The sequence below is a fragment of the Hydra viridissima genome, unplaced genomic scaffold, assembly GCF_058129835.1.
Source record: "Hydra viridissima isolate aposymbiotic clone 2 unplaced genomic scaffold, HvirCarnegie_v1 scaffold_10, whole genome shotgun sequence".
In the NCBI taxonomy this organism is placed as follows: domain Eukaryota; kingdom Metazoa; phylum Cnidaria; class Hydrozoa; order Anthoathecata; family Hydridae; genus Hydra; species Hydra viridissima.
Genome location: NW_028324309.1, coordinates 1,136,573 through 1,153,022, shown reverse-complemented (window position 1 = coordinate 1,153,022; position 16,450 = coordinate 1,136,573). Strand labels below are relative to the sequence as shown.

Below are 16,450 nucleotides of genomic sequence, written 5' to 3'. Positions count from 1 at the left end.
TTTTTCTTAAAATATTTTTGCAGCCTTGATAATAATGACCTTTTTACACACTAAGTATTAACGAAATGAGATTTGGAAATGAAATTTTCGTTTTGGTTCCACGACGAGTTTTTATTTTATGAGTATAAAAGCTCTCAATGTAAAGGCTCGTGGACTGCATCTGAATATTTTAACTTCAATTCGCTCTAAACTAAATTTGAAAAAATATTTTAGTTAAATGAATTACAGAAATATTTGTAAAACGCAAGAGGAGGGGCGGGGGGGGGGGTTATGATCGATATTATGTTAAATAGAAAACTTAAAATTCAATTAAAACAACGAAATTAGCAATCTGGTGAAAATTTGTAAAGTTTAAATTTATTAAAAGTTTGATATTTTTTTCTACTTAGAGTTTCATTGTATTTTAATTGATAGTTGCTATTTTTATATTTTCGCTGAGTAGCAATGATAAACCACTTTGTCAAAGTGGTTTCAGGAAAATAACTTTCAAAATTAATCACAAAATAACTTATTAAAAAAGATTTTAATAAAGTTTGATTTTTTAGACATTTAAAGTTCTTACTAACCCCTTAAATTAGAATAACTAGATAATAATTAGCAAACTCGTTTCTAATTCTTACATATCTCAGTTCAATTGGTCATCGTCTTATCATTTTAGATAGTGTACGTGGGGGGGGGGGGGGGGCTTGACTATCATATTTTAGGTATGTGTGCAAAATTTTTAAACTATTCAGCTATTTAATTATCTTGCATCATTGTAAAGAGCTTTCAATCAGTATAACGATGGTGAAAATTTTATAAAAAACTAATGATTCTACTAAAAGTTATGCCCATTTAAGTGACAAAAATTCATTATAAGGAATGCTTAAGAAAACTGCAACCAACTTAAAAAATTAGCGTTCGGCTTACGGTGGTTTTATAATAGAACTTCATTGTTTAGTTTTTAACGCATTACTTTGCCTCGGTTATATTTTTATTCAACTAATAACAGAATATGGTTTTTTTTGTGTGTAAATCATGTTTTGAATAAAATCACCAATATTTTAAATAAAGTTTCATTTTTCTAAAAAAAACAATTTTTTAATGAATAAAAAAGTCAAATATACAAAATGTTCATAATCTTGAACCCCCCCCCCCCCTCAACCTCTCCAACAGAAGAATATTTGGTACCTTTACTGCGTGCAAAAATAGAATATGAGCGTGTCATTATTTTTTAATAAAATTTGGCAGGTACATAGAAAATAGATATATAAAATTGATTCAAAAGTTAGAAAAGATTTCCATCAACCCTTCAATGTCAATTCACTTCCAGAACAGGAATGAAGTTTTCAATTTCGAGAAAAATCCATCATTACGACACCTACCTCGAGCACGCGGTGAAAAAATGGTCACAGATTTTAACTTTAAAATCGGTGCCGTAAATCGCAGATACGCACATACCTACATATTTTTAAGAGGGAAAGAAATACTCATCAACATTCTTCTCAGTAAAATCTTTGGCCCTGGCTGGTTGAAAGATTCTATGATGCTCTTTGATTAAGTTCAGGGTGAGAGAGAAAAAAAAAATCTACCCCAGGTTTTAAAAATGCTTTTGCAACATTTGAGAAGGGATTGCGAAGGTGAATTTTAATGCCTAACTTGTAAGCCCTTTCTTCACAAGTCAGAAACAGCCCGTAGTTCGCTGCGCGAGATTTATATTTAACAAAGTAGTTCTCAAGCTCTGGAATTAAGAATTTTTTTCATACTTTATCTTTACACACTTCTCTAGTAAAAACCCGGCTTCATATCGTTATTTAAGGTAGCTCTTTGTTTCCAAGGAAACAATAACCGCCATGGAATAATTAACCAAAAATTTGCGAGGAGGGGAAAAAATTAATTAATGAAATAAATTATTCCTATAACTAATTTTAATTTAGAATAACTTTACCTCATTTTTATAGTTTTTCATTTTTTATTCACAATTTTTAACTTTATTATTCGATAAGAAACTTAACTTGAGAAACTTTTTGTAAGTGGGTAAGCAACCATGTATAGAGGAAGTTATTTACATCAGTAACACAAAATAGTTAACGCAATGAAAATGCCGCATCATTTGTTAAACGAAATCAGTTTCTTAACGAACAACTAAAATTTGAAAGAATTAATACAGTTGCTTTCTCGAATGCCTCAATTTTTTTTTTTTTTTTTTTCAATTAAATACTTTGAGAATGTCAAAAATTTGATAACGCCACCTGCGGAATGTCAAAAACTTGATAACGCCACCTGCGGATAGTCAAACTCAACTTGTAAAGCAGCATTCATACGTGGCGTCTGTATGTTGTGCCACGATTTTTTCCACTTGCCAGGATTCAGGATTGGCTCTTGTGCTATTGCTTATACGAGGAGCTAATCAAAACAAGACGGTGCAGCCAGGAATCTGTTGCAGTGCAGCCGTTACGAGCACTGTAAACAATCCCACCATGACGTCGGCTGTAAATTGAGAAGCGCTGTAAATATAGCAATTTAAATGGTCGCTTTCCAACGAAATAGAAACTATTTGTTTATTTAAAAAGTTTTTTTCGCAAAGATCGCTTGGTTACAAATTTCCCCTATATCCACCTGTGTATTTAAATGCAGAATTACCCTTTAAACAAACAGAGTATGTAATTACCAGAGACTTGGAAGGGAATTCACAAAATTTAACGTACGCAAAAAATATATATATATACCCGCCTGATTTACGATTTTAGAAAGTTCAATTTCTTTTGTGAAAATTTTGGTGTCACAAAAAGTTTCTGAAACTTTCCCATAAGTTATGCGTATGCAAGAATTACGCTCAAAGGTTTCTGCGCCAGAACAAAATTACGCCGTACAATATGCAAAAATTAAAACGATAAAATAATCCAAAGTTGTGACGTGTGAGAAGAGAAACGTGATATTTTGTGACAAAGTCCATTTTATCCGTTTTCATCGACTACAACTCACTTTTAAAGCTGTGCAGAAAAAATTTGTCACTCGTACTTGAATTCCTTGTGAAAGTGATATTGCACACAAAACTTAATTTAATTTTTTTTTAAACGCCCTTATTTCATGTGCATACGCTTTATCTAATATCTTGGTCAAAGGCACAGTTTAACTAAATCCCGTTGGTTTTTTTTTGTCTTTTTTCTTTATGGCGCTTTTTCGCTTTTAATTTCAGTACCTTAAGAGACAACCAAGAAGAGTCGTGAGTTTAGTTTGAATTGTGAACGTTTTTTGAGTTAAAAAATCTTCAAACATTTTCTCGTTTCTTGCCGCACGAAAAATTGGAAATTTTTCTAGAGATGAAAAAATTTCAAAATGGAAACATTACCTGTTTCCAAAACATATGAAAAAATACGGAACAAACTTTAATTTATATATATATATATATATATATATATATACAACATTTATTTATATTTATTTATATATATACATAAATAAATATTAATAAATGTTGATGCTCACTTGTCAGCTTTTTTTCTTTTTTTTTTTGAACACTGTCTGAGGAATTATTTTTACGCAAAAGTTACGGTTGCATCCTCTGCTATTTTTTTATATTTCATACTTTATTTTTTGTTTTTAAAGTTGGCGTAGATTGTAAGTTCAAATAGGAATTTTTGTAAACATCATTTTTTTTTTTTTTTTTTTTTTTAATGGTGCAACTTACGCGAAATATTAGGAAAAAATTTTATAAACGTAAGATTTTGTAACATTTTTTGCTTGCGCCTGATTTCAGCAACATTTCGGAGAGAAGAATTTTTGTGAATCCCTGCAAGACTTTTACAGGCCTAAAAAAAACAACCCTAAACGAGCTGAGCCGAGGACAAAATGGTGGCGCAATCGGTGAGCAGTGTTGAGCCAGACGAACTCAACATGGTTCGTCAGCTTTACGTGTTTGCCTCATGTCGGCTCGTGGTGAGACTATTGTCTCTAGTATAGTGCTACCTCCAGACCTACTGCCTACACTGGTGGCATTGCAAAATATTGAAAAGCCCTCTAGTATTTTATGCGAATTGTGAATCGCATTTGCGATCGTATCGAAGGTTAAGGAGAAGCACAGTTGGAATAGCTTTATGCTGAAGAAAATTATTTTTACACAAATAATAGTTTTCCTCAGCAAATGACTACTTATAACAAATTAAAAGTCAAATCAGTGCAAACTTGTTTTAACTCGTTCAAAAATACAATATTCGTTTGGCATAACAAGAAAAAAAAAAAAAAGGTCTAATAAGCTTGAGTAAATCAACTCATTCAATAAGAACCCATAGTTTGCTTTAAAGCTTTCTGTAAAGTATGCAGAGTAAAAAGAAGGGGTCAATTATCTATTCTAAAAATAACCAGTAGGTTCTTGAGGAGTGGTGGTCGGTGGAATAACAATAACAGGGACATTGGAGTGGTGGAGCACATAATCGCTTGTGCTTCCCAGAAATGTCCTTGACACTGCTCCCAGCCCTCTTTGACCCATGACAATTACAGTAGCGGATTTTTTCTTAGCCAATTCACATATCATATAGCCTGGCGATTTGTAATTGTCTTCTAAGACGATGTCATTGAATTCGATATCTCGTTCTTTGCAAAGACTTTTGAATTTGTTAACGACGGATTCGCTTTCTTTAACACTTTCTTCTATTTTAGCACGATGCTCTTCGCTGGTAGGGTAAATCCCTGATAAAATCCCCATCATAGGCAACTGAGGCAATTGATGTATATGCAATATTATTAAGGTATCACTTTTGCGATGGTAGTTTTTCGCGTACCAGTTAAAAGCTAGCTCACTCGTTTCACTGCCATCCACAGCAATACAATTTATTCTGCCAGTTGTCATTTTTTTTTTTTTTTCTCAAACTATGCCAAATATCTTTTCTTTTGCTCTAAATAATTTTAATTAATGCTAATAAATTTCATCATCAAGATTTTTTATTGCAAGTCTAAAAATCATATACCTCACTCAAGCCGAACTAAAAAAAAGAAAATGTATAAATATGTTTACCTCGCAAGCAGCTCGTTTGTTTTGATGAGAAAAAGCTTTTTAAAGTAGAACGACAGGTTAAAAATAGACTAACGCGTTATTTTACAGATATAAAAATAGATTCGATACAAAGCATGTGATCAATTTTCCACCTCAAATATTTTACGTTATTCGTTATTTCACTTTATGTAAGTTGATGTTTTCTTTTAAAAAAGCACTACGAAAGAGTTTTACAACGATAGTGTTTTTTTTAACGATTTTTTTTTTTGGTGATAAAAAAATAACATCTCTGCCGCACCAACAAATCGTTAACATAATGCGGTTAAAAGTGGTAACCCTATCAATCTTCAACAGATAAATTATAGAAAGAGATATTTCCTGTCACAAATAGCACGAAGGAATGTTTTACTGAGTTATGTGACGTAATAAAGATTGTTACGTAAAAGCCTGTTCTGTTCTGGGTAAATAAGAAATCAATTTCGTTCTAAGTTTTGAAAAGTTGAACTACGTATGCAAACGTATAACTATTTCACAAGAATGTCATCAGAATTGACTTCAATACAACTTTGTCGTTGAATATTTTTAAAAATCTTCGCAATAAAATGCAGCGAGCCATTGTTTCACCGTAACTAAACCAAACACTTCTATTACTTTATTTTAAAATGATAATCGAATCAATAAAGCTAGGATTTTCAAGTATAATTTATCTAAAAAAAATCATAATAGTTTTTTTTTTTTTACTTGAAAATTTACACTGTTTTGATAAAAACTTTAACTCTCTAACATTATTTCCATGTAAATAAATAAAAAAAAATTTTTGTATCAATCTAACTTATTGTATATAAAGAAAATTTTTTATGATTTCGACTTAATTGAAAAAAAAAAAATTTACAAAAAATGTGTTTCTAAATCGCAAAATAAATCGTCTGAGAAAATAAAACCCTCTAGAATGCACCTGAAACAGTGTTTGTGAGAATTCAATGACGTGTTCATTTTTTAAGCTGAGTTGTTTGAACATTAATAATTTCAGCTGGTGTAAGGGTTTGATGCCATTTTTGAAAATATGATACAAAATTACAGCTCTATGTTTTCGAGTTGAATTTTTAAAGAAATTTCAAAACAAAAACCCTGCAACCCAGCTCATCTTTTAAACATTTTAGGTAAAAATTATATTTTAGGAATCGGAAAAGTTCTTTAGGTACAGATTTCTATTACGTTTGTACCCCATTAAATAAATCATTTGCGTATTTGTTTTATTGATGAAATTATTATTCGCTGCCTGTTTATAGCAGTTTTAATACTCGTAAAAATACAAAATTACAGAATAAATACCACAGAACTGGTGGCTGATTTTATGTGTTAACATTTTAACGCGCATCAATTAAGAAAATAAAAATTAGTTACAGTTATGTAAAACACACAACTTCTGCTTCACATTTCTTAAAGAATAAAAATTTCAACAGAATAATATTAACAACTTACAAAATCGTATTTGTAAATAAAAACAATTGAGAAAAGGAAAGGAAGCTCGGACTCAAAACTCAGAATGAAAATCTCTTAAAAATTTTATGGATTATTTTTTCATGAAACCTTTTTTAAATTTAAAAAAACACACACACATCTGCGGTCATGTAATGAGAGTATGAGGAAGCCTGGGTTAATTTGCTTTTGTTGGCCAATTGAGCTCAGTAATTGCAACAAAGAGGGAAATAACGTCCAGTCTAAAAACCCCTCTAAAAAAACTTGTTTTTTGATTTTTGCGTGTGACATAGAAAAGGTTTATAAGTTTCTTTCCCATTTTAAACAACTTTTCTTTCCCAATTCAAAAAAAGGTTTTACAAGTTTATTTTTACAAAAAAATGTTAAACAATCAACAAAAACCTATTTTAAATAGGTAGGAGTAAAAGAATCTGGTAGGACTATTTATTTTAAAGGTTTCAAGGGGACCGGTACCATAAAAATTGGTGTCTCGTATCAGGTGCCTGAAAACATGACTTTGGAACTATCTAGGTTAGGTTAAGTTTCATCTTTAAAGTAAAATCAAAATTTGATTTTTTTTTTTTTTTTCGTCGGCTGTTTTTTTTTGGGGGTGGGTGGGTGTGCAAAATCTATTTGCATTCGAACGGTACCGAAAAGGCAAAATTTATGTGCGTTTTGTACTGACGGCAGGTTCTGCAAACGAGTTCAAAATTGTCATTTAACTAGAATTTTTTAGATTAAATCTTTCTTAATATTTGTAGATGAAAATCCTTTCTTCTTTATTCGCGACATTCCATGATATCCTTCTCACAAAACTTGAATGTAACAACGTAAAAAGCGAAAATATTGGTTTAGAGATTATTAATCAAAGAGAAAGTATTAAGTACAATACCAAACCGTTACAAAACTTGTAACTGCTCTTTTCTAGGACCATATCATTTTTATTGTAAATGAATGGCATCAAATTTTCTACATTCTATTTTGTTTTCTAATCAATTCTATAATAAATCTATTTTATTCTCAAAGCATGTAGTTATCAGACCACGGAAGGGCAAGTCACGAAAGAAAAAAATAAAAAAAAAAAATCACAAACAAAAGATAAATGCATTTGATCAATATTTTTGGTCCCATTACTTCCAAAGAAAATTTTGTCTAATACTCCCCAACATTTCCAAAAACATTCTAGAATATCTTTCTGATGTTAAAACTTTTGTAGCTCTTTTAGCTTGCCAATAAATTTCTCGAATTTGACCGAAGTCATTCAACTTTAGTCCACTTAAAATGTTGCATTTTTTAAAGTTTTTTTGTTATTTTGACTGTTTGGTTTTCTACGATTCCATATATACTTTAAAGTCCTAAATGCGTTCCAAGAAATTCGAACGAGAGGATTTAGAACCCGAGTCATCTATGGTTTAAACGGTTTTCTCGTTTTACTGCTCTTTTCGGTATCGTTAGATTTTAAGTTGTATTTTTATTTTAACTCAATTTTTCTCTAAATAAATTTTGAAGATAAAAATAACGCATTTCGTTAATTCATCTTAAAAGTTCGTTTATATTTTCTTTTAAGTTCGATTTTCGAACTCCATCTCTAAAACCTGATTTAAAAGGCTCAACTGGTTATGAGTTTGGACAAGGAGTCTTTAAACACTCAAATTCGACTCGCTAACCTTTGATGCAGAATTTAGAACGAAAAACAACACAAAATTAATATCTTTTAAAACAGAACAACAAACCTCTAGATAACAACCTCCAGATAACAATTTAATTGAAATAAATACTAACTAAAAAAAGGGGAATCTTTATACATTTTATAAGACACCGGCTTATTGCACTTTTCCATGGAAATGATGTTCATTTATTTTGTTCATAAACTCTATCTTTTTTCTAGAAACTCAAAGTTACGAAGAACCATCCCGTTTGTTGTCGTCTGGTTTCATGGCGGGGAAAAACAGTACCTCCTTTAAACAAAATTGAAATTTAAAAATTAGTTTTTTAATTTGCAAAGAAAAAAATGCTAAATTTGTAAAGAAAAAACACATCTAAAAACGGTGATAACCTTAATATTATTTGAGTCGGTAAAAAACATGCACAGCCTATCAATTCCCATTCCCCAGCCAGCTGTAGGTGGTAATCCATACTCTAACGCAGTACAAAAACCTTCGTCGTAAAACATAGATTCATCGTCTCCGGCAGCTTTATCCTTAAATAAAGTGTAATTTTTCTTCTAATTGAACATGTAAAAAGTATTTTAACCTTTAAACCAATAAGAAACGAGCCCCCAAATTACTTTCTATGAACGAATGGTTTTTTTACCGAAGGGTTTTCCTACTAATTTTCAAACCAAAGAAAACATTTTACAAAAAAATCCAAATTTAGCTTAAAAGATAACTTTTCTTCCAATAATTAAATCTATGAAGTAAGGTAAATTTTGTCATACACATTGTTGGAAGCTCCTGCATTACTAATATGGTAAGAAATTCTTTTCGAAAATTACAAAATTACAAAAGAACCGTCAAAGAATTTGGCAAAAAAAGTGTAACTGGTTGTTATTTAAAAAAAAGATAAATTTAAAAAGCTTTTAGTTTTAGTTATTTTCTTCATGTAGCGAATTTGGTGTACTGTAAAGTTTTTATGTAAGAAAGTTGAAATCTCTAAACTTGATAAAACATTTTTGGTATTTTAATGATCTCTTGAAAGGAGAACTTTTAACACCAAAGTTTAACTAAGATATAAACAGCAAAAAAAGATAAATAAAATAAATGAACTTTTGTAGTAATGTCAGCTACTAAGCTAGAAATCTTTTTTTGTTATATGAAAACTTCAAATCAAGTTACAAGGAAAAAATAAATCCAGATGATATCCTTAAAACTTTTATCCTGATCTTTTACGATTCATATAAAACAAGGAATAAAATCAGTTGAGAGAGAATAAAAAATTATTATTATTAGTTACTTTTTGTTTTGAACAGGATCATCAACTATAAAAACCTTAAAACTTTTATCCTGAGCTTTTAAGATTCATATAAAACAAGGACTAAATCAGTTGAGAGAGTATATAAAATTATTAATAATTACTTTTTGTTTTGAACAGGATCATCAACTATAAAAACATTAAAATTTTTATCCTGACTTTTTAAGATATACTATAGTAATTCAGTTGATTCAAAAACAAGCTTCAGTTTTTCTAATATGCTTAATGAATTAAAATGATTAAAATGCTACCTAACAATGGTTTTTAAAAAAAAAATTGGCAGAAAACTGCAACTAATGAAAAAAATATTTTAAACGTGATAATTAAATTTGTAAACTTTAAACATAGCAGGGAAAATCATAGCAATAAAAACAAGCTTTAAAGAAGCGATGATGAAATATAATTTTTTTTTTTTTTAGATCTTTAAAAAATTATTAATAGTTAATTTTCGTTTAAATAGCATCTTTAACATTTTTTAATGAAATATTTACAAAGTTTTACCTTGGCTTGGTTAGAGAACATCTGCCTTTGAATGTAAGGATCATTTAACTCAGTATAAGCATTACAAATTTCTTTGCGACATACAAACAATTCAAAGCGCTCAGTAAGACCAGGTTGTGAGCGATGCCTAAATTGCAAAAATAGTTCAACAGTTATGAAAAGAAACAAGAAAATTTGCTGAAAAAAGCATAAAGGTAACAAAACTATACCATTTTGCAAGAGGACTCATTATCTGAGGATGATCCATGATAAAAGTTGGGTTGATACATTGGACTTCTAAGTAATCACCAACTAACTGTAATTTAAAAAAGTTTTTCAAAAACTTGATAGCATTTATAACATAAATTTTTTAAAGTCAAAGAAATTTACTTTATCGAGGAGACGTGAAACGGTGCGTGGAGGACTACATTCAACGCCACTTTTAATGCATAAATCATCAAAATATTTTCGTGCCTCTGAGCATTAAACAAAATAAATTATTAACGTTAACAATTAGATAACTTAGAAATACCTACAATCACAATAAACTCCTTAAAATTATGAATATCTTTTCAAAATTTTATCTACCTTCAGTATTCAGATCAAAATTAGGGAATGTTACATTAAGAGTCTTTTGAAGTTCTGCTAGCATAGAAATCCTTCTAAAAGGTGGTGTAAAGTCTATCTCCCACTCTTCTCCTTCAGCCTCATCAGTACGCTCTGGGTGATACTTCAATTTATAGGTACCAAACAGTGACTTAACCATACCTGGTAAAATGAAAAATTTACTTTTTAAATGTCAAAAGTTCTTTTAAAAACAACAAATTTTTGACTTTACCAAAGAACATTTTTGTGATGCAATATAAATTCTGTTTTTAAATAACTTATTAAAATAAATATAGATTCCTTAAAAATCAAGAGCAATAAATTGCTTGCACCTTTATTGAAGTTCATCAAAAAATTAAAACAGCTTTGTAATACCTGAGAGCATCTTTTGTGTGATTTCTATGACATCATTATAATCAGCATATGCCATATAAAATTCACAGGTTGTAAATTCTGGGTTATGAGTCATGTCTATTCCTTCATTACGAAACTGACGCCCTATTTCATAAACTCGATCGATTCCTCCAACAACAAGCATCTAAGCAAACATGGTAAAAAAATCATTAAACTTCAAATCTGTACTCTGTTATTTTCAGATAAATTACCTTATCAAAGATTAAATCAAGTCCTTAAAGTTACTAATAAAGCAATTGACTAAGTTATTGTAAAATGGTTTAAGAAATAAACTTCACTACAAATGTATAATTATTTATTTCAAAAAACTCATAAAGTATAAAGAACTAACCTTGTGGTATAGTTCTGGAGCAACTCTGAGATACAAATCCATATTTAAGTCATTGTGGTGTGTAATGAAAGGTTTTGCTGTGGCTCCACCTGGTATCATATTCATCATTGGGGTTTCTATCTGTATAAAAGACATCAATGGCTACTTAAAACATCTTTTTTACAAAATAATTTTGAATGCCAAAAATAAAATTCTTTTTTAAAATCAAACCCCATTAAATATAAATAAACTTAAATCATAAATGAAACAAAAGAAAATTTTAAATTAAACTTTCTCTTTCGACCATAATAATTGTAAGTAAATAATTACCTCTAAAAAACCCAACTGATCAAGAAATTTTCGGACATAATTTATTATGCGACTTCGTGTATAAAATTTTTGCCTCACTTGCTCATTCAAAATAATATCCAAATACCTTTGTCGAAATCTGGTTTCCTAAGTTAAATTAAAAAACTTTAATGACCAGTAAAAATTGAACAGTTAAAAAAAAAAAAAGGAAAAAAACTAAAAAAGATGTAAAATTTATCTTAAATATCCTTAAAGTGTTAAAATTAAAAAAAAAAAGCTTCACATTCATTTTAAAATGTTAACCTATATATTGAAACTTATATATTGAAAGCATAACAGATTGCTTTAAATACAATGGTAGTGTGCTTTTCATAATCAAAAACAAATATAACCTTGTCTTTTAATCCAAAATGCAAATGAGGAAGCATATGTAGACATGGTGAAAGAAGTTCAATATTTGTTGGTTGTATACTTAATTCACCTTTCTTTGATTTTCCTAGACAAAAGTTTTTGAAGCTATACATAAAAAATCGGTACCACACTAACTCATTATAATTTCTTAGTCACAATAAATAAGAAGACCCACATCATGTATTACCTGGGCGACCTGTAACACCAACAATGTCTCCCCTTCTTAGTTTTCCATGAATTTCAGCAAAATTTTGTTCAGAAGATCTGAAAAATGTATATTCAAACAAAAACTTTTCCACAGCCTATAGTGTAAATCTTTACTGTATAATTATAAATTATATATTTACATAAAATCATAATTCTTAAAATTCACAAAATAACTAAAATTTATCATTGATTGTGAAAAACCTATTCACATATTTTGAGTTATTCTATGTGTCCATGATTTAATTTTAAAATTAACCTTAAAAATGATCAGATTAAAGCTTGTTTGAACTTTTGTTTTGTTTTGTCAATTGTCGCTAAGAAAGTTTGAATGAAAATCTGCTTTTATGTAATTTCCATTAGATGAATATAATTTTCAAGGTCCCACTTAGAAAAATGAAAGTTTCACAACTGCTATAACTTAAACTTACTAATGTTAAACATTTTACACATTTCTTTGACAGCAATAAAATAAGGCATTAAAAACCTGAAAAATGGATGTGAACTCAATTTCGAGCAAGTTTTTTAAAAGCAGAACACGAGGAAACTTATTTAAAAACAGCTGAACTTTTAAAAACAATCATATAGTTCACCTTTGATCTGCCATGATTTGTATTTTAACTCCTTCACCGCGAAGGTCATAAAAAATCAACTTCGGACCAGAAAGACGCTTGGCATGAATTCTACCTAAATTTAGAAAACAAAGTTAGTGTTTAGTAATATGAAAACAGAAACAAAAACAGTTGATTGAATAAGTATTAAATAACTATTATAAGTAAGAAAAACTGTAAAAACCTCAATTACTTACTATTTTTTATCAACACATAGGATTTCCTTTTTTTTTTTTCCTTTTTATTATTATTTTTGAATAATTGAATAAAAATTTGAATAACTTAACTCTTTCGCACCTGCTGGTTTCATTTAAAATCATTAGGATTTTTCTGCTCTATTAATGGGTTATTCACAATAACAACAAAATTTTAGTGCTGAAAAACTGACAAAGTTTGATTTTTTTAAAAAATTGCAGTATAGGCGATTGACAACTCATGTAAATAGTATAATTTATCCAAATCATGATTTATTTTATAAGTTTATATACATAATTTATTAATTAATGAATTAATACATAGAATGTGGGGGCAAAAGGGTTAAATAGCTTGAAAAATGTGTTCATGCATATAACATGAAACATATTCTCCCTTACTAGGAAAAAAAAAAAAGAAAACCAACTTTTTTGGTACAGGATTGCCAAAATTAAGAAAACTTTATTTTATATAACTTTATATAATGTAAATCTGGATGTTTGTGGTTCTTACCAGCAACACTAACTTTTTCTTCATTCCATGTACCAGGCTCTATGCCGCTATATTTTTCAATAAACTCTGTTAAAGATATTGACACATGAAATTTGTGAGGATAAGGGTTTTCTCCTTTTTTTTTCCATGTTGCAACTGATTGTTGTCGTATTTTATAGTATTGATTTGGATCAAGAATCTCTTCATCTTCAACTAGACCTTCTTCTGATTTTTGTTTTACATCACCATTTTCTACAGTCTGTAACATAAAAAAAAAAATAGATTTTTAACCACCAAAAAATACATTACAAAAAATCAAACACCTGAGAATTCTAACAGTAACTGGATTGGATTAATGTATTTCCAGATACAGGAACTGTATTAACAAATTATCTTTACATAACTTTATCAGTCTGAAATATTGGAACTTCGATTATATTTCAGTGACTACATCTGAATATTTTCAAAATGATTTTAGCTTCCATACCTTAGCAGCTAACTTCTCTGCCTTTTCTTTAGCCTTTTGCTCTGCTTTAAGTCTTCTTTTGAGTTCACTAAAAGGTTAATCAAATTTAAAACAACAAATGAAAATCAAAGAAAAAATAAAAAGATCGCAAAAATACAATCGGCGAGAAAAACTTTTAAATCAACTCATTTTTTAATTTATACCATAAAAAGTTTACTTTTTGCTTAGCTGTTCCTCTGACGCCGACATGTTGAGTAAAGAAGAATTAATTTCAAGTGCAATAGAAGAGGTTATAGTTCTTGAAATATTGTTGTGAGAGACACGTAGAAAATGTGAAGACACACGCAGTCCTTTAAGAAGAGATTTCAGTCGCATAACAAGAAATATTGTACCCTAATGTGTTCGCGTGGAACTATGATGCAATAATACGTTTAAAAAAAAGATCAGCGTAACTTGAAGATGCGCGATTTCATTCATTAGTTTCATTCATTGAGCCGTGTGTGATTATCGTTTTATAAAAGCTAGCTATCGACATAGCTCTTTTAAGTTAATTTATAGTTTAAGTTTTAATTCATTTTCAATATTCCTTCACAAAAAACCTTACAAAAAGCTAAAATTGTTAAGCATATTTTTTTTCACGAAATTTGTAGTGCTACAAAGACTTAAGGGTTAAAGTTAACGGCTTAACCCTAATTTGTCAACTTTTAAATACGAAAGGTTGGAATACAAAATTTTTCGTTTCGACAAGAAATTAACTGAAAGTTCAGACGTAAAAGTCACATTAACTAAGAATAAGTTAAGTTATTACAATAAGAGTGCATGAATTTGAAATAGAGTCGATCCTGTCGCTCTGGTGTCTTGCAGTCCTTGAGTGGGTTCTCAAGACATTTATATGAAACCATTCAAAGCACCACAAGAACAAGAAGTTTACAAAGATTTAAGTATTTTAGTGATTACAAACTTTATGTTAATAAAACATACAAGTGTCAGTTCAACAAATATAATTGCGCTAAAGCTCGTAAAACCTAGAGATGGATTGATCCCGCATTGGACTGCAAATTAGTTGCAAATTAATGCTTAAAAAGATGATCTGTAAATGCGACTAGTTTTGAGGTATGCAAAAACGATCTTGAATTTTTATAAGTTTGTTTCTTTAGAGCGTGTTTGGACTTTCTTCACTATTAAAAGTAAAAAAGATTTCCCTAATTTTAACCCTGAAAACGGTTTTTATTTCACATTTAAAAGTTTTTTTTTGATATATTTTACAAATCTTAAGTTATTTGTATAGTCCGAAATAATTTAATATGAAAAATTATTTCTTATGTTATGTTTAAGAAATTCCCCGTTTCTACCGACTGTGTTAAAAAAAAGTTAATTATTTTGAAATATCTTTCGTACCGGAAAAAATCTTATTTGATGATTAGGAAGAAAATCTTCAGCTGTCACACCCAAGCTAGTCAGTGCCATTTAAATTTGGATTGACAGGAACCCCATTAGTTCAATGAGATAGATGGGAAAAAACGTTAATTGGTCTCAAGCATTAGTGAGAAGGCTTCTCATAAAGAACATTGTGCCAAGTCATTGGCCAGAACCAAAAAGTCTCTTCTTATTGACCGTCTAAAGACTGGAACGTTCCAAAAAAAAAAAAAAGCTCCATCATAAGGTGAAGAACACCAATTTTTTTATTGTTTTAAGTCGAAGAATATTTTATTGTTGATCCAGGCTGTAACAACCGAATTGATCGTTTCATCACCAAGGAGAATGCTAAATCACTAGTACCATCAGATCATTCAAAAAAATCAATGCATTCTGTCCAAGTTATGGTTTTTAGACTGATTGCCCATTCTGGAGAAAAGATACCATCTGTTCTTTTAAGATAGGCTTGAGGATGGGCGCTAAAGAGTATCTGGACCAAGTTTTGAAGGCTCATGTCATTCCTAGGGTGTTTGCCACCTTCCCTGACCAACTAAAGTTTTCTTTGTTTTAGATAGCGCTCTTTGTCATGCCGTAAGGCTGCCATCACCAAGTAGGGGGTTGAAATTCCAAAGTCATACGTCAAGGCTGTGTGCTCAAAGTTCTGGTCAAGAATAGATGCTATGTTGCTGCTGATGGTGGTCACATTGACTAAAGATTGTAAAACCCATTTACTTTTAGTTATTTTTTTTCAAAAGTTTCTCTTGGCAACATTAAAAAAAAATAGAAATTCCTTAAAAATTTTAAAAATGTCATTTTTCGCGAGCATTTGGTAAGGGAAATTCTCAAACCAACTTAAACTTGAATACTTTTGAAGCTGTTGCCGAAAGAGAAGAAATCGTCAGTGATAACGTGCAGTGTTAACCGCTATCTCTTAAAAGGTTTCAAATAAAAGTAAGATAAATTTTAAGGCTCCCTATTTATCTTTGATGACCACGTGAATACTCATATGGTATTGAATTACAAAAAAAATTTAATCTGAATGATTTAACAAAAAAAAAAAAAACGATTTAAAAAATTCGTTAACAGTAACTAGATGTGCTAAGTTTAAGCCAAAAGCT

The 16,450-nt window shown here is 29.8% G+C and overlaps 3 protein-coding genes across 3 annotated transcripts in view; 1 reads left to right on the top strand and 2 right to left on the bottom strand.

Moving 5' to 3' along the window:
* Positions 1–16,450, top strand: part of LOC149882531 (uncharacterized) — a 107,167-nt gene that overhangs the window by 49,468 nt on the left and 41,249 nt on the right. The window lies entirely within an intron of this gene.
* Positions 4,151–5,223, bottom strand: LOC145193261 (uncharacterized). Its single transcript, XM_090100766.1, has 2 exons — positions 4,994–5,223; positions 4,151–4,874 (listed from the first exon to the last, which is right to left on the bottom strand). Exon 2 carries the CDS (start codon positions 4,826–4,828, stop codon positions 4,331–4,333), a length of 498 nt encoding a protein of 165 aa, XP_089956892.1. The 5' UTR covers positions 4,829–4,874; positions 4,994–5,223; the 3' UTR covers positions 4,151–4,330.
* On the bottom strand, positions 8,148–14,340 carry LOC145192987 (lysine--tRNA ligase-like). The gene is made up of 15 exons (XM_090100921.1): positions 14,134–14,340; positions 13,938–14,004; positions 13,472–13,709; positions 12,749–12,842; positions 12,139–12,215; positions 11,933–12,036; positions 11,562–11,687; positions 11,253–11,372; positions 10,883–11,045; positions 10,490–10,669; positions 10,292–10,377; positions 10,132–10,217; positions 9,923–10,049; positions 8,508–8,651; positions 8,148–8,409 (listed from the first exon to the last, which is right to left on the bottom strand). The coding sequence occupies exons 1-15, from the start codon at positions 14,289–14,291 to the stop codon at positions 8,350–8,352; spliced, it is 1,830 nt and encodes a 609-aa protein (XP_089957047.1). The 5' UTR covers positions 14,292–14,340; the 3' UTR covers positions 8,148–8,349.

Coding starts and splice junctions, on each gene's coding strand:
- LOC145193261 (XM_090100766.1), bottom strand. CDS start 4,828: ATGACAACTGGCAGAATAAATTGTATTGCTGTGGATGGCAGTGAAACG.
- LOC145192987 (XM_090100921.1), bottom strand. CDS start 14,291: ATGCGACTGAAATCTCTTCTTAAAGGACTGCGTGTGTCTTCACATTTT. Junction 12,216..12,748: donor CAAATCATGGCAGATCAAAG/GTGAACTATATG, acceptor TACATTTTTCAG/ATCTTCTGAACAAAATTTTG. Junction 8,652..9,922: donor TGTTCTCTAACCAAGCCAAG/GTAAAACTTTGT, acceptor ACTTTATTTAAG/GATAAAGCTGCCGGAGACGA.